Source organism: Vigna unguiculata, chromosome 10 (genome assembly GCF_004118075.2).
Source record: "Vigna unguiculata cultivar IT97K-499-35 chromosome 10, ASM411807v1, whole genome shotgun sequence".
Taxonomy (NCBI): Eukaryota; Viridiplantae; Streptophyta; class Magnoliopsida; order Fabales; family Fabaceae; genus Vigna; species Vigna unguiculata.
In genome coordinates, this window is record NC_040288.1 from 4,566,452 (window position 1) to 4,585,378 (window position 18,927).

General features: G+C 36.4%; 1 protein-coding gene across 1 annotated transcript; it reads right to left on the bottom strand.

Moving 5' to 3' along the window:
- Window positions 1-3,541: 3,541 nt before the first annotated feature.
- Window positions 3,542-12,728, bottom strand: LOC114167060 (TMV resistance protein N-like). The gene is made up of 5 exons (XM_028051980.1): window positions 12,156-12,728; window positions 10,953-12,054; window positions 10,534-10,809; window positions 9,662-10,384; window positions 3,542-4,045 (listed from the first exon to the last, which is right to left on the bottom strand). Exons 1-5 carry the CDS (start codon window positions 12,683-12,685, stop codon window positions 3,668-3,670), a joined length of 3,009 nt encoding a protein of 1,002 aa, XP_027907781.1. The 5' UTR covers window positions 12,686-12,728; the 3' UTR covers window positions 3,542-3,667.
- Window positions 12,729-18,927: the final 6,199 nt, after the last annotated feature.

Genomic DNA, 18,927 nt, shown 5'->3' on the forward strand with positions numbered 1-18,927 from the left:
TTGCATTAACTTTTTGATGCAATTATTCAAATTGAAGATGTTGAGTTACAGAAAATTTGTCTACTTCAAATATAAGAAATGCTAATGTCACACTAGTGCAGGGAAGGGAAATGACAGTGGTTATTTCTAGCTTTTGGCTTCGGGTCCGCAACCGAGGCATATACGGCCGAGGTAAAAAGGTAGTTCTTTATGCCTCGGTTACAAACCCGAGGCATATTTAATATTTACTACCTCGGGTCTATTTTAACCGCGGTAGAAAGGTACATTTACTGCCTCGGGTTTTTCTCAACCGAGGCATATAATTATTTAAAAAAAAAATTGAATTCTCTTCTGCCCCACTAGCCTGCATCTAAAAAAAAAAACACAAACAAAAGATCAATTCACCAAAAGTCCAAAACCACGTAGCACACCCTCAAACTCCAAAACACAAGAAATTAAGTTTCATTCTATGATTCCGCGTACCTGCCCTCTGTGTGCCTTCTCAGCTTCCTTCACAAAAGGCCTTGATGACAAACTCCTTGCAGAATCGTGTGTCTCAACTGTGCCCCCAGCAACAACTTTTTAGCGTAGGGCTTAAAATGAAACCCACCCTCCACGCAATTATCCTCTAAATTGAAGTTCAACTCATCCGTAAGCGCGGTAGACTAATCACCCGCATCTAAGTAATAATCCAAACAAGACCCCAACACATTCCTCACAAACCCATGAAACAACCCACTAGTCCCACCCCTAATACTTCTCACAGAGGTAGAACTAATGGAACCTTTGCTGCTACCACTACACGAAACAGGGCCATGAAAAACAGACACGAGACTATGATCCCTCTTCCACGAAGACCTACCAAAATTGATCGGAGAATACGAGAAGGAACTGCCCAATCTCGTTGCGGTGAAGTGGCAGCACAGTGGTGCTGGCGGAATGGCGCAAAAATGGTGTTGCCGAAACGGCGCAGCAGCGGTACTGGTAGAATGGCACAGCAGCAACGCTGGTGGAATGACGCAGCAGCGGTGGCCACGAAACCACCTCCTCCACGGTGCAGCGGTGGTGAAGCCGAAACAAACGGTTGGGGCGCAGTGGAAGAAGAAGAAATAATTTGGATACTGCGTGGGAATGCTCGGAGAAGAAGAATGGAAGAAGATGTTTTGTGCGACTGCGAAAGGATTTGGGTTTTTTTTAACCCTAGGAAGCCATACTGCCTCGGTTAATTCGAAACCGAGGCATATTCTGTCAGTGAATTAAAAAAAATACAACCAAGAAACTGCATCGGGTAATAAAAACCTGAAGCAAGAAAGGTATTAGGTCTCGGTTCTGTAGTAACCGAGGCATAAAAGTAGTAAAAAAATTTCAAATTTTCTGGACAGGAATTTGTAAAATTTTTTGAGCTATATGCCTCGGTTAGTATGACAATCGAGGCATAAAAGGTGCCTTTTATTACAAAAATGCCACCGCGTTTTTATATGCAGCGGGTGCGCAGGAACCGAGGCGTATACTACGATGTAGAAACTCTAAAATGCACTAGTGTCAAATGGTAGATGTTTGAAAGATTATCCTTCATTATCTCAACTTGATATTTCAGACCTACATACATTCTAGAATAGATTTATTGTTGATGAGCTGCAATGTAATAAAGAAGATGTGGCCAAAGAACATGACATTTTGTTTAAAGCACTTAATGATGAACAAGTTCATGTATACGAGGATATCATGACAGCAGTTCTTTCAAAAGAGGGAGGATTCTTCTTTTTATATGGCTATGGTGGTACACGAAAAACTTTTATGTGGAAGACATTATCAGCTGCTCTATGAAGCAAGGGCATGATTGTTTTGAACGTAGCATCAAGTGGAATTGCTTCTTTACTACTTCGTGATGGAAAAACAACACACTCTAGAGCAATCAACTATTCTGAGTTATGGAAGTGTTGTCAAGTGCTCAAACTCTCAAAGAACATGAGATTAAGTACTACAACAGATACTCAAACAACCAATGATATCAAAGAATTTGCTTATTAGATATTGAAGATTGGAGACGGAGACACGAATTTAAATGAGAATGGTGTGTGGATGGTTGAGATTCCAAAACAGCTGCTGATTGTTATAGTCATCGAGTATATATATGAAATTAATCTTACATATTTAAGGTATTTGATACCAATTTTAATCCAAAACCTTAAGACAATGGTGATATGAGTCTTTACTTTTGTATAATATTTAACTTGTCTATTTTATCCAATATGAGACTTTGACTCACACTTAAACTACTACTACCAATTACATGCTTAAAACTCGGTTTCACATTGCATCAAAATACTTTGAATATCTGCACAGCTGCTAAATGGCTCAAAATCGTCCCAACTATTATCTTCCATATCCATGCAAAACGAATGTTATGACAGGTTATTCATTGTGGTATTAAATTAACAATATTTGGATCGTTCTCAACAGACTTTTATAAACATGAGCTTAATAATGAATCTGTATCCTCTATAATCTTGGTTTAGTCGTCTCCTAATGCTATTACCGACTTTAAGTTTGTATTGATGCATAGTTGCTATGTTAATAATGTTAAATCTATATCAAGATGGTCCCAGTACTAATCGGAGACGGTCTTTAGATGTCGTAGCCAGCTATCCCTGAACTGAATCTAAGTTATACGTTTCGATATCTATTTTTTAGCCACATATTAGTAATAGGTAATCAGAAAAAGGAATCAAAAGCTTGAAAAAAATGCTAATAAAATATGATCCAATTGAACCCCTAAAATATAGAATCCAATTTTTTATCTGTTACAATTGACTAAATAAATAAAATACATTTTCACTTTAAATTATAAATTGTAAATATTAAAATATTTACCAACAGCTTGTTTAAATAATTATATCGTCTTCAGAAACTGTTCCTGTACACGGGATTTTATTACAAAACTAATGAGAAAAATAATAATAATTTTTAATATTATTATTATTATTATTATTATAATAAACCAAGAGAAAGAAAGTAACGAAACATTAAAATGTGTTAATTGAATTCAATAAAGGGATAAAACACATTTTATGTTGAACCAAACAGAAACTAATAGGCAACAAATCATAAACACTTAAGAAAAAGATACCAAAGAGCAACTGTGTTTACATGTTGATGTAGTACTAATCATACCAAAAAGGGAAAACAATTTACAAAAATAACAACGAGAAAGGAGATACAATAAACAACTCAATGACAATAAGGTATAATGTGAGTGTAATAAATAGTTTGTAAAGAAAAATTATACTCTACAGTTGTTAAGTAATTTTGGCTTAGGGAAACATATTGAATTGGAAGCTAGAATTATATATAGGCTTTGTTGTTTTAGAAATAATAAGAAGTGTTTTAGTTTATCCTCTACAATCTCTTTAGGGTTGTGGGTGAGTGTGTCTGAATATAAATCCATGAGAGGGATTGTTAGGTGCAAAGTTGGGTGAGAGAGAAACAGAGTAAAATAAATATTGAATTCTTAACTATAAACTACTACCTAAAAGACTCAAGAAGACGATGCAAAGAACTAAACAAGAACAATAAGAACAATAACTCACAGAATTTGTTCCATACACATTACCATTTACTTAATGAATTTATTCAAAGCATTTTCCTTTGGGTCAGTGCAAGGTCCCATTTCCAAGCCTTTGTTGGTTCACCATATATTAAGATAGATAGCTGTGTTCTTGACCACCAATCCATGACCAAAGCTCACAAAAAACTCCACCTTATCTCCTGATCCTAAATTTGATATTATACCCTCCCAATCTTTATCGTTAAAGGAAATTATTGTGCCATGATTGTGTATCTGCAATGTGCATTTTGTGTAATTAACAACCAAGACACTTTGAAGACATTCATTTGCCATGATTTCAGGGGCTGATAAATAAACAACACACAAAACCATTCCCTTTAAGTCATCATCTTCGGGCACAGTGAAAGAAACAGAATGTCCCTCACCCATATAGGCTAACCAGTTAGGATGGTTGTCATGTGGAAGACAAACATCACAAGACTCACTGCTTTCCAATCCCTGTATCAGCATATCAAAGACTTAGTCATGTATATAATTTTTCCAGTTAAATGATCACCTAAAATGATTATTTTATCATTCAAAATTACAAATATGGGCCTTTTTCTTCAAGTTTCAATGTATTCACGGAATCAGTCACCTCAATAGTCTTCGATGCTACGAGATGAATATTTATTATCCCAACCATTCTTTTTCGTCCCAATCTCGAAGCCATGGATACAGAAAATAGGCTTTTGAATCAAATTACAATAACAAATCAAATTTAAGCAAATTGTTGTTCAGCATTTCTGTTTAAGTATTATAGCTCTTTCAACTTTCTTTTGTAGTATACTTTTATGATCAAGGGGAATCTAACAAACATGATTAAAGTCTAGCATGATCATTTGGCTTAATGATCATTAAAGTTAGTTATTTTTAAATGAAGCATTGCTACTATAGAAACGACAGGTGCAAAATGGTGAGTTTTGTAGTTTCTTTTAGATACTGTATTAGGATCACTTCATATTTGTTGGAAAAAACTCACGCACACCAGAAGGATATGCAATGTAACTCACTGTGGTAGTTTTCATTGATGGAGAATGGGCTATTATATAGCCAATTACAAACCAAATATTAACAAACCAAACTAAATCTTAATTTAATCTAATCTTATCTAATATCCCATATTATCAAACTAAATCTTAGATACTCCAACTAACTAAAATAACAACTAACTTAAATCTAATTAACTAAATATAAAATACCCTATCACTTTGCTAAATAAAAATAACTCCATAATCTAAAACATAATCTAAATATTATCTAACAAAATTAAAAATTATCTAACAAAATTAAAGATTATCCAACAAAACTCCCCCATAATCTTAAATTTTTTCTTCTCTCATCCCGAACAATCTTCTATTTCCATAGCTGACTTTCTTTTCTCTTTAACCGACTTGATCTTCTCTTTGTCTGACTTGATCTTCTCTTTGGTCGACTTCATCTTAACCTTGATTGAATTACCCTTTGTTGGGTTCTTTATGGTCTTTGTGGCCGACTTGCCATTAACCGGGATCCTCTGAATAGGCCGAACTCTCCCTAAGAGATTAGACAATTCCCACGCCTTCTTGACACCAAACTCATCATCCATTCCAAGTCGCCACTTCTCATCTTGGTTCTCCTATACTACTCTACCATCTTTCTCGGCACGCAAGTGCTCTTGCAAACTTAACACTTCTTATTCGTCTTCTTTAAGATCCGAGCTATCCACACTCCACACCGAGCTATATGAGCTCTCTAGACGCTCTACCGAGCTATTAAGGCTTCCTACTAAGCTTTCTAAGATGTTCACTTGCTCCCTTGAACGATTTGTGCACTCCACTTGCTCCACTGACTTAATTAAGCAATTCAGACTTCCCACCAAGCTAACTAAGTTGGCTTGATGTTTCACCGAGCTCTCCACATACTCCGCCGAGCTCTCCAAGTCCCTTTTCAGGCTGTCTAAGATCTCCAGAGTCTTTGCTAAGCTTTCCGAGCTATTCGTATGTCTTGACGACCTCTCCATGCTAGTAGACTGATTTATGACACTCAACCTTCTTACTAACTTCTCCACTTGTTTGTGCTCGTCCCCCGAGCTACATCCCATCATCAATAACACTGCTTCTTCTTCAACTTCTTCAGCAAGATCGATTGTCTCTTCTCTTTCAGATCGTACTACTTTAATTTGCTTACTAGTCTTTTTCTTCACCATGCCGTTCTGAACAAATCCCACACCGTTCCTAACAGATCCTCACCAGTGCAGTAAGGGCTTTTTGCCCCGGTTATTTTCCGCATTTTGCCTCGGGTCTGGAACCGAGGCATATTGGGGTGAGGCCAAAAGGTAACCTTTTGGCCTCGGTTATCACCCGAAGCCATAGACCCAGTTTTATGCCTCGGTTGTTTTGAAACCGATGCCATATACACAGCTTTCTGCCTCGGGTCAGTTAGGACCGAGGCCATAGGTAATAAATATTTTTTTTTAATTCAAACTTTTGCAGGCCACCATGCCAGACTGAACCTCACCCTTTTACTCGCTCATGGCTGCTGCAGAGTTATCACAGCACATAACCAAAGAAGCAAGCACCCATATCACAGCTCAACGTGATGAAGCTTTGATTGCTTTAATGCACTTATATACGGTGCTTCCAAATGCACACTTTTCCAATCACAGAATAGTTATAAATAAACGGCATACGAGAAAGGGTTTTTGATTTTCAAAACAATTCCAATTGATAGGATAGGATACTCATTTGGGTCGCCTTAATCATTTTGGGCAACACCACAAAGTCATCTTATGTGAAACCAAAATTCTTCATTATGTCAAACGGATTCACAAGCGTAAAATAACCGAGAGACGAACTTAATTCTGTAGCTTGACTTGTTGATCCAGGAGTTCAAATCAACAAAGGAAGAAAAAAGCCCATCCTTAATCCATTATTGCAATAAGTGAGACCAATCATTGTGCCCTTGGGGTTTTTGATAGCACTAATGCGAACCCAAAACGCGAGCCTATCCTGCGACTGGCACCACGAGCCAACACAAACCAAATGCCACCGCAGCTTTCACTGGCGACGAACCAGCACCGCAAGGCTGTCGCGAACCAAATCTTCACCTAAATCGCGAGGCTATTGCAAACCAGGACGACGCTCGCGAAGCCACCCTCACGAGAGAGCAAGTCCTCCCCAGCAGTTCCACCGCCTTGACGCACCATCACCGGACCTGCAAAAAAAACCATAACCAGAACCACATATCTGCAAGCCACCCTAACACTGTTGGTATACGAAACGCAGGCCACCGCGATAAAGACCCAAAACCAGATCGGGCAACTGGCACCACCACCTTTGTGAGCACAGGGAAACGGCTGCAGCAGGCCACCACCTCCATCTCCGCCGGTGCCGCCATTCTAACCTGTGATGCTGTCGCCTGCCTCTCAGAAACGTTCCCGTTGGAGGTCTCCGCGACTTTTTCTCCCTTCATCTCCGTCGGTGCCGCCATTCCAACCTGCGATGCTGCCGCCTGCCTCTCCTTCGCCGCCAAGCACGGCCTCGGCATGTGCGCCATCGCGTTGGAAGTCATCGACACGGAAGTCGACGCGGCGGTGGGGCTCGGGCGCCGGTGACAGCGTGTGGAAGATTTTGGGGAAGGCTCGTGCTCGTAGAGAGAGAGAGGCGCTGGTGGTGCGGGGCGAAAGAAGGGTTCGCGAATTTTGAACCCTAAATAAAGAGTATGGCTTCGGTTGTTAGAGGAACCGAAGCCATTGACCCCCTTTTGGCACCGGGTCTCATTGGACTGAGGCCTATACCCCTGACTTCCAGCAATTTTTTGGCTTCGGGTCCTATTGGACCGAGGCCTATACCCCTCTTTGGCACCGGTTTTGAGCGAACCGGGGCCTATACCCCTATTTGGCTTCGGGTATTTGGAGAACCGAGGCCTAAAACTTGACTCTAATAACAAAAATGTCACCGCGCCATTATATGCTTCGGTTTTTGGTCAACCGAGGCATATAAGGCGAGGTAAAATGGGAATTCTGCACTAGTGCCTGCACCGCCTTCACTGTCCACACGTTTCAAACACCTTTTCTGCAGGATGCTCAACTCCAATTTGTACATCCAATTTTTCTTCTTTTGTACCCGGGCTGCTAGTCGACCGTGCTTGTCCTTCAAGTAGAGTACCTGGTTCTTTATCAAAATCGAGATTCCTTTCTCCACTATCTAACCTATGCTAAAAATATTACCTTCAGCTCAGGAACATAGTAGATATCCCTGATTTCTCCAACCCGTCCATCCTTCTGCATGTGTCAGATTGTTCCGCACCCTTTTATCACCTTCTTGGAATCATCTCCACATGACACTACTCCGACATCTGGATGAGTTCGCTGAAGAAACTCTCATCTCCACACATGTGATTGCTCGCTCCTATGTCCAGATACCATACCGAGTTTAAATAACCCAAACTAAGCTCGTCACCTGATCTCCTTTCCTTCACATGGCCTGAACGCCACTCAGCTTCCGATTTACCACTCTTGAGTTTGGTATCGAAATTTTGCATCATCATTAGAATCCTTATCTCCTCCTCGTCGTCTTCCTTTGTGAGAAGATATTTCTCCTTTCTTTTTTCGATTGACAATATTTTTCTATATGGCCGACCTTGCCATAGTTGTAGCAACTTGCCAATCTGCATTCTCTTGTGTAATGATCGTACTTGCCACACCTAAAACATTCCACTTTTGACTTGGACCAATCTCCTTGGTCCTTTTCTTGACCACGACCATGCCAATTCTGTTGCCTGGTTTGATCCGTGCTCCCTTCAACATCACCTCTTTCACGTCTACCTCGACCTCTGCCACCTCTTCCTATACCACCTCGTCCTCTACCACCAGGACCTCGACTCTAACTATTCCGAGTTTCATTCAAATCAAGTTGCGCTTGTAGTGCTTGATCACGCAGTTCGTGCTTCTTTCCTCTCCTTTATTCATGGACCTCTAATGACCTAGCAAGTTCTTCCATTGACAGAACTGACAGGTCCTTCGACTCCTCGATGGCACATACGATGCTCTCAAAATCATTTGTCAATGACCTCAAGATTTTCTCCACAACCCGGCTTGCTGACATTGGCTCTCCATTCCTGCCGAGTTGGTTGGCTACCTTCTCTACCCGAGTTATGTACTTGGTTACCTGCTCTTTATCTTCCATCTTCAGCCCTTCAAACTCTCCTCTAAGAGCTTGAAGCCAGACTTGTCTGACCTGGTCATTCCCTCTGTATGCAACCTCCAAAATATCCCATGCTTCCTTTGAGGATGCAACATTTGCAATCTTCTTGAAGCCTCACTCATCCACATCATTGTAGAAAAAATACAAAGCTGACTTGTCTTTCACTCGCGTCTTCTTTAATGCGATAATCTGGGCCACCGTCTGATTTGCGTCCTCCGCGGGTTCTTCGTATCCGCTCTCCACTATATCCCAAATGTCTTGGGATCCCAGAAGGGTTTTCATCTGCAGACACCAATTATCATAATTGGTTTTCTTCGTTAATTGTGGCACCGTCATACCATTCACAACTTTTGCCATCTCTCCTCTTTTTTTTTTCTTCCAAAGCACTCAAGCGCACACTTTTTTTTCTCACTGTTTCACTCTCTCTTCCTTTTTTTTTTCGCACTGTCTCTCCATTTTCTTTTCACTCGGTACTCAGAGCATAAAGCTCTGATACCACTTTGTTGGAAAAAACTCACGCATACTAGAAGAATATTCAATGTAACTCACTGTGGTAGTTTTCATTGATGGAGAATGGACTATTATATAGCCAATTACAAAACAAATATTAACAAACCAAACCAAATCTTAATTTAATCTAATCTTATCTAATATTCAATATTATCAAACTAAATCTTAGATATTCCACCTAACTAAAATAACAACTAACTTAAATTTAATTCACTAAATATACCCCATCACTTTGCTGAATAAAAACAACTTTATAATCTAAAACATAATCTAAATATTATCTAACAAAATTAAAGATTATCCAACAATATTGTCTTAACTAATACTTATAAGTGAATGTTGAAAGTATGGACACAAAGGTAAGAAGTAGAGAAGTAACCTCAGAAATGCTATCTCTAAGAGAGTTGAGAAATTGATTGTATCTTCGAACAGCAATCAAAGAAAACCTCAATTGATGATTTGAAATTCTTGGCTCTGTAAAATTTACACTGTATTCGACAACAATTTTTTTGACTTGCTCGGATAGTTGAAACATTGTGTCACATTGAAGCAAAACACTTCGAATATTTGCAAGGCTGCTACACAATGGTGCAAAGTCACGCCAATTATGCGTATCCATGCAAAACGGACTAAAATAAGATTGGTGATTCATTGTTGATGACATCCAAGATCGAATGATTGAGGGAAAAATATTAGGTGGAAATCCTTCAAATCCACGCAGGGATATATATCCAATGCTTTTTGAGTTTACAATTGAACAGGGCACTTGTTTCACAGTTATATTTTCAGTAACCAGAGTTATCAAGGATTCCATCTGCAGTATATCTTCTTCTAATATGTGAATCTTGAAACAACCAGAGAGGATGAAAGTTGTTAAAGATTTCAACTTATATATCTCTCTGGGGAGACTACTTAGACTTGTGCAGTCCTTCAAATTTATCAGTTGAATATTATAGAGATCTCCAATGGATGGATGAACCTTGCACAAACTTGGACAATCTTTAAGAATTAGCCGTTGAAGACTTGGTAGTGTTGAAAAGTCAGGTGTTTCTCTCAAGTATTTGGAGTGACTAAGATTAAGGAATTTTAACCACTTTAAAACCTACAAATATAGTTTTTTTCAGAAGGGAAGAAATTAAAAAATAAATGCAATAGTTATAAATTGAATAATTATACTATTTTTATTTTAATTAACCTATGAGTTTTTTATTAAAAAAAAGAAAAAAAAAAAAAAGAGCATGTAACAAATACCTTGGGTTGTTGCCAGACGGGTTGAAGATGACTATGTTTGAAATCAATTGCAATTACATTTTTCATGTAAAAGTTGTTTGGAATGTATTTAGAAGGAAACCCTTTCCAACAAATCCATCTCAGTTGTTTAGAAAGGTACCTATAATTTCCAGTAAGTCGTACATGATCCAGTTCTAATATCCTTAATCTCTTCATTTCCTTAAAAGCATGACATTCGAAGAAATCTTGGCTGATTGAAGGCAGTTTCAAGGACAATCCTTCGATAGCTTTTGTCCCCTTTGATGAAAGAGAAAAGAGATGCAATTAGGAAAGATCGCAATATCTATTGATTATTAGTACTAAATCCTGAGTCTAACAAATTAAGGACACATGCATTGCACTAACAAAGGAAAAACTTTCATTATAACGAATGTTCTTACAGTATTTTTTTCAAGTATATCTTTTAGATCTTCATGAAACCATAATCGACTCCTTCCCCCGAGTTCTGTTGGGCTTCTTTGACGAATGATTTCTCTTCCCATGTCTCGTATCAAAGGATGCATTTCAAGTTTGTTGTTCCGTTTAACTCTTATAAGAGCCCGCTCTATGAGAACTTTTATTCCCATATCAGCACGTAGTCCACAGGCATTTAGAATTTCTGTAACATAGCCTCTCTCTTTACCAATAAAGAAGCAACATACATCAAGAAATATATCCTTTTCCATTTCATTATATAAGCCGTCAAAACTTATTTTCAATTTCTCTTGAAATTGATCAATGGGAATTAGGTTTAGTTTTGACGGTATGCTTTCCCACTCTTTTTTTCTCCTACCACATAAAAAGGAACCAAGGACCTTAAGAGCTAGTGGAAGTCCTCCACAATAAGCTACTACGTTTCTTGCAAGTTCATTCAATTCTTTTCTTGGTTTTGCTGCTACAAAGGCATGCCAACTCAAAAGCTCAAGGGAATCATTTTCGTTCATACCTTCCATTTTGTAAATATAATTAACTTTAAGTCGATTCAGTAGGTGAACATCTCTGGTTGTGATGATTATCACAGTTCCTCGACCGAACCATTCACGATTCAGGCATAGGTTTTCTAATTGCCCAAACTCATTCACATCATCAACCACAATGAGCAACTTTTTTCGAGAAAGTCTATTCTGGATCATAGTTCTTCCCATCCCAACGCTTTCCACCTCCAACTTGGATTTTAGGACATCATAAAGAAGATTTTCTTGCAAATGAACGTAGCTTCTGTTTACTCTAGAACAAGCTTCTCTAATATTTTCACTAAAACTCTTGCCAATGAATGTACGATAAATTCGATTGTAGATGGCTTTGGCTAAGGTAGTTTTACCCGATCCTCCCATTCCCCATATCCCAATCATACACAATTTAGTGGAATGTTTTTCAATACATCCAATCACCTTTTCCACGTGTGACTCTAATCCAACAGGAAATAGGGTAGTAGACAACTCTGCATAGTCCAACAATGTCTTAACGCGTCTAACGGTTATTTCCACAAGTTGAGCATCATGCCTTCAAGATGAAAGATACATGTATTATGAATAACAAACCACAACCTTAACGTATGCTTCATTGAGCCTCAAAGAGAAAGTACAAAGGATTCATTTAGTTACCTGAAATCTCTGACATCCAAACCAGTGATACTAGCAACTGTTGTGAGCGAACGGGTCCAGCTGGACAAAGCATGTTCCACTTGTTCTCCTGAATAACTTTTGTGTGCAGTTTCTTCCAACGATTTTCCAAAATCATCCTTCTGATCACGTACATCCAATGGGTCAATCTCGTAAAATATGGGCAAAATAGTTTGGCCAAAAGTTTGGTGGCATGCAATGATTTTTTCAAGCTCAAGAAGACAGTTGGTCGATTCAGCGTACGTTTTGGAGAAAACAATTATTGCAATCTTACAGCCTGCTATTGCTCGCATGTGTTCTTCCAGCTTCATTCCCTCTTGCAAATTCTCCTCGTTAATCAAAGTTTTGACTTGAGCTTCTAAAAAGGCAGAATGGAGATGAGAAACAAACTTTCTACTGATGTTTTCTCCCGAATGGTTGATGAACACGTCGTATATGAAATGGGGTTCTGATTTTAGGAAGGATGAAGATGATGATGATGAAGATGAAGAAGAAGCAGATGTGAACTCCATCGAAAGGAATTGAAGTTAACTTTTCAAAGATAAAGCAATAATGTTAAAGATAGTAGAATAACAGTTGCTTATGGTTCTATATATTTTGCGCCAACATTTTAAATTACTTGACGAATTCAAAGTTTCTATAAAACAGTTAATAAAAAATGTTGAAATAGGATAAACCTTCAAATTTTCTTTTTTAAAAACGACAAATAGTTGGTGCAAAGATAGATCTATTATATATAAGCAATTCCTAGTGGCAAAAGAAAACCATTATTTTGGGAAAGATCCCAATCACTCTTTGTTTGAAGAATTCCATGACTTATACTTCATTTTTCTCTGCGACTTTCGCGTTGAGTTTTTAGAAAGCCAATTTCAAGGATTGCAATTATTCACTTTGGATTTCAAAACATTTTCAAATAACTATTTTTTATTAAAAAAAGTATGATATTCTATCAAAATTAATAAAAAGATTTGGAAAATGGACCATGAAATGGTATTAATTAAGATTTTAAAGAAAACCAACGGATGTTGTGTGGAATTCGTATTTTTCTCTTTATTTTTTCATACTATCTCAAAAAGGATGGCACCGTTGAAAATTGGTTTATTGACTAAAGTGTTTGGCTCAAAATAAAATATATTTCCAGAAGACATATTATAAGCTTAATGGAAGGTTTATCTCAGGTTTTTGAGGTCATTTTCCGTATAATTTTTGTTTATACGTTTCTTCTGATGCAATGACAAGGAGTTTATAATTTTTTAATTACGTGGAAAGCTGCCTCTGTTAGATAAAAAACTGGTACCCCAAAATCCATTTTAAAGCCATCAATTCTCCATCGTTAATCATGATTACAATTAATGAATATTTGACAGAGGTACTGAAATCTAGTGCTAAACAAAAAATGTATAAATCAAGCAGCATAATACAACACATAATTATTGAGAAACAGAGGAGCAGATTGAGCATCAAGGATTATAAGTTTAGAAACAAAATTTAATCAAAATAAATGGAGCAAAATCTATAATGAGTGAGAAAAATTATAAATTCTGATCATAAAAGTTTTGCGTTTGTTAAAATTATTATTTCTTCATTGATCTTTGCACAAGGAATATGGGAAATCTTAGGTCAACTCCCTCCTTTCCTTTCATAATTCTCTTATAAAAAAGGACATTCACTGATGCTAAGTAATAAAACCTCACTCGGTTCGGCTGCGAGGAAGAGGAAGAACAATCGGGGAGAACAAAAACACCAAAACATTAAAACTTAATACACTGCTTTAAGCTAGAAGGTGTGTATGCTAAGGATTCCTAGCTTGCAAACGTACATTCTCAAGGAACTGCTGTGATCAAGGGATGTTGTGAAGACATCATCAGGTTGATCAATATACTGTATAGAAAGAAGATGGATCAAATTACTTTTCAATTTTTCACGGACCACATAACATTCAATGTTAATGGAAGGTAGCATTTGTTGTAATATATATGCCTAATAGCTTGACTATCACATTAAAGACTTGCAGGAGAAACACGAGTGATGTGGAGATCTTGAAGAAGAAAATTTGGCCATTGAATTATGTACTCAGCCTCAGAGGATGAGCACGAAACAGTGACATGTTTCCTTGTCTTCCACACAAATGAGAGAGGGTCCAACAAAAATGTAAAATCAAGTGGTGTATATATGTTGAACTTGAAGCGAAGCTTCAAAGTCTCAAGTTCCAAGTGAAGATGTTTCGATAATGATTAAAGATGTTCAAGACGTTGAAGATGTGTCTCTTGTTATTGGGAAAAACGCGTTATTAATTAATACAACCTATGTTAATAAGAGAACATGTTTCTTGATAGCAAAACTAAGTTTAAAATATTTTTTAGTGATTTTAATTGCATTGAATTTTCAATTTTCGATTAAACTGATCTTGAGGTTCTAAGAACAAAATAATCGATTATTTAGAAAGATAACCAATTACACCAAAGAGCATTTTAAGTTACATTGACCGCCTCCTTCAACTTGGCCATCTCCTTCTTCTCTTGAATTTTTTCTCAGATTCCAAACATTGTGATTTCCAATCCTTTAACTTTTTAACATCCTCTTCCAGTTTCTTCTTTTCTCCGACCATGCAGCTTGACCATTATTGACTATATATTTGTACGATTTATTGTCATTTTTTTGTTATTAATTATATTTATCGTCGTTAGTTATAAGTAATGTTATTAATGTTTGTCATTTTCACTTTAAAATAAGAAGATGTCTACTAATGAAGGCCCTCACAAAGAAGTTAGCTAGTGGGGAGAGGAGACCAGTGAATGTCATGTCCATATTGGTAGGGCAATTGGCCTAATGTAGAACTTTAGCACCTATCTTGGTATAAAGGCTTGTGAGAAGATTTCTTTATTGACTCCATCTTGGGATCATGTTACCAAGCAAAAGAGAAACATCATCTGAAAAAATATTTTGGTAAGACACTGTGAATGTCTTTAAAACTTAACTTGAAATATGAGGCGATGCACTAATATATATATATATATATATATATATATATATATATATATATATATATATATATATATATATATATATATATATATATATATATATTTTGTCCTTATATATGAAGATGGTTTTTGATATCCCTAAGGTGAGAACGCTAAAGTCAAAGATTTTGTCTTTGGTTGCCACCAAATGATGTCAATTTAAATCAAAATTTACAAAAGTGTATGATATGGTGCTAGAAAAGGGGAAAGTCCTTGCCCCAAGTATACTTGCATGGATGAAGAAACTTGGCAATAATTTGTACTGACTCGAAAAACTGAAAATGGGAGGTTAGTATCATCACTTATATCTATTTTATTACATTTAATGTTAAATACTAAGTAAATTTCATTCAAATGTTTATAGGGTGTTCGAAGAAAAGCACAAGACATACAAGTACATAATGAGACTCCGCACTTACTTTCTCGTGTTGGTTATCATAAGCTAGAACATAAGATGACTAGCGAAAAGATTAAGGCATGTTCTACTTATAGCAATAATGGTGGTAGTGCAGATTCAATTGAAACTCCAAGCCCACCATCGAGGCATGAGAAATGGAAACAAGTCGGTCTAACAAGATCGGAAGCATGGACTTTTGATGAATCACAGTGAGTTGTAGAGCGGATTGTAAGTAATCTTTTAATTATAAACCTTTTATTGTGTATAAAGTGTTCTAATTATATATGTTTCATTGTTGTAGGATTTAGTTGAGCAGAAGACCAAGGGTAGTTTCAATCCTCATGGTCGAGATCATATTCTTAATACTGCTCTTGGATGACCTGAACACCCTGGACGTGTTGATATTGTTGGATATGGTGTGGGGATCCAAAGTTACTTTGGAAGGTCATCGCACTGCCAATCTTAGTCGTCATTTAATGTGAATACGGAGGAAACCTTGCAAAAAATGAAAGTTGACTTGGTAGAGCAACTACGAGAGGAGATGAGACAAGAACGGGAGTAGATCAAGCAAGAGCGCCAGGAGATGAGATTAGAGCTTCAAACGATGATGGAAACATTTTACAAGTGGCTAGATAACCTAATACTTTCCAAAAAGCTCCCCACTGTAGTACAACCTAACCTTTCTCCCGATGTTGTCAGAGTCAACACTAAAGGTCGTTGTTCAACTGTAGTTGAAGTAGAGGGTGGCATTGACTTCGGTTCCCAATGTGAGTTGCAGTTCCTAAAACAACATCATCTTGGTGTTGTTCTGTATTTCGAAAATGTAATCTTGGTAGATTTTGTAAAACTTTTGAAATAGTGCAAAGTCGGGGTCATGTTCCTTGACTAACTAGATGTAGCTCAAATTTGAGTGAATTACTATAAAAATTGTTTGCACGTGTTTGATCTTTCTCTCTGTGGTTGTTATTTGATAAAAGTTTCAAGAAATATGGTTTTAGGAATCTTTGTATGATATTCGTGTGATTTGATATAATCAAAAGTTATAACTTTTTTTGTATTACTGATTTGAATAAATCTTGATGAGTTGCTAAAATTGTTTTTGAGTTTATAACCAATTTCATTTTTTTGCATAATTTCTCAGTAGTTTAATATGTTCTTTTAGTGTTTTAATCTGTTAAACAAGTACTGATTTATCTGGTTGACTCTCTATATAATTAAATCACCCTATTAACTTTGTTTCCAATCGATTGAAAATGCATATCTATTATAAGATTGGCAAGTGTACAAAATAGTAGAAGTAATAAAGAGGACACATCTAGATATCGTATCCCACAGGGACTAATGTGGTCTAAATTAATTGGTTAGTTACTGATAAAGAGTGAGAATAATGATTTTTTGTGGTATAAAGGACAAATATAAATTTAGAATTAAATGTAAAGAATAAACATAAATTGGCACAATGGAAACAAATAGTTTGATTTAGAAAAATTTAGGATAAAACTTCACCGGGATAGGGTTTCATGATTTCGTGCAAAGTAAAAACAACAAACAATATGTTTCTATTTCCGTCTCTCACATTCACACCACTACTTAACAAGCCGTAATGTCTTAGTGACAAGTTTAAACTTTAATAAGAACCCTAATATTTTAGACCTTTCCTTATTAAAAGTTTGCACCGAGCCTTTAGTCGGATATTAATAATGACCAATGATGTACTCTATGTCTATATGCACAATCAATTAATTATCTATTCTAATCTAGGTTCTAATATCGTGTCCAATTATTAGACACCCACAAATATGCACCATATATCTAGAACATGCAATTAGAGATCATAATCTGGGTTTCAAAACTATCTTTCATATCAGTATGGACTCCAATTTGCAAAATTCATAGACTTTGCAGTAAAATTAAGAATAAAACATAAGAGATTATGGAAAAGAATTATATTAAATGCATAATTCACAGAGAATTAAGAATACATTATACCCAACCCTTGTGAATGAGGGAGTTAGCTAGACTGATGTTGAAATTGAATGTTTTCATCCTTCAGATTGTGTTTTTGACCTACGCCATACCCTCAATTTATAGACTTTCATAATTGGTCTAGGCCTACAATTTAGACTTGATTTGGTAATTGGATAAATTGTAAGAGATAATCCTTGATATATATTCCTCAATTATTCTGACTTGTAATTTGAGTAACCAACTTTGTGGATATCTAATGTTGATAATCTTTGACTATTCAATATTTCACTCATTTTGTTGATAATCTTCCAAAATCTCTAACATTTCCCTTTATTTGCATAATATAATCCACACATTTATCTTTCCACTTTTATTTAATAAATATCAAAATATTAAATAAAACCCATAACTAAAATAATGGAAAGATATAAAAATAAATAAAATAAAAATATGATAATGCAAATTATCAATGTTCCAGAAGTAATTGTATAGAGTTCTTGGTCTTTCTGATTCAATCAAAAGGCTTTTTACAAGATAAAAATGAACTAAAGTTTTTGAAAAGGCCAATTCAACCTTGTCTCCCACTCTAGGCTAATTACTTCTATTATTACTTATAGTAGGTAGCCGTGTTATTTCTCAATTGTGGTCACATATGTGATGGTTAAGAACTACAAACCCTTAGTGGTCCAAAAACCTTTATTGATGCAAAGTTAGTAAAAATTGTAGGAAAATTAATAAGTTGCTCGTCACTTAATTGTTTGTGCATTGGTTATGTATCAGACTTGGTAGAACTTTTTTTGTTTGCAAAGCAGTGACCCAATGGAAGTAGTTAACCTTGTTATTTCTCATATGTAGTCACATATGTGCCGATGAAGAACTACAAACCCTTAGTGGTAAAAAAAAACTTTAATGGATGCAAAGTTAGTAAAAATTGTACAAAAAATAATAAGTTGTTCGCCACTTAATTGTGTTTCATGCATTAGTTATGTATCCGACCAGGTAGGACTTCTATTTTTGCAAACCACTAATCCAATAGTTAACCTTGTTATTTCTTAGATTTGGTCATATATGTGATGGTTAAGAACTACAAACCCTTGGTTAAAAAACCTTTACTAGATGCAAGTTAGTTAAAATAGTACAAAAATTATTAAGTTGCTCGCCACTTAATTGTGTTATGTGCACCAATTATATATCAGACCTATTAAGACTTATTTTTTTGCAAACAGGTAACGCAATGGAAGTAATGAACCTTGTCATTTGTTGATTGTAGTCACATACGTGATGGTTAAGAACTACAAACCCTTGTTGGTGCACAAAAGCTTTACTAGATGCAAGTTAGTAAAAAATGTGCTCGCCACTTAATTGT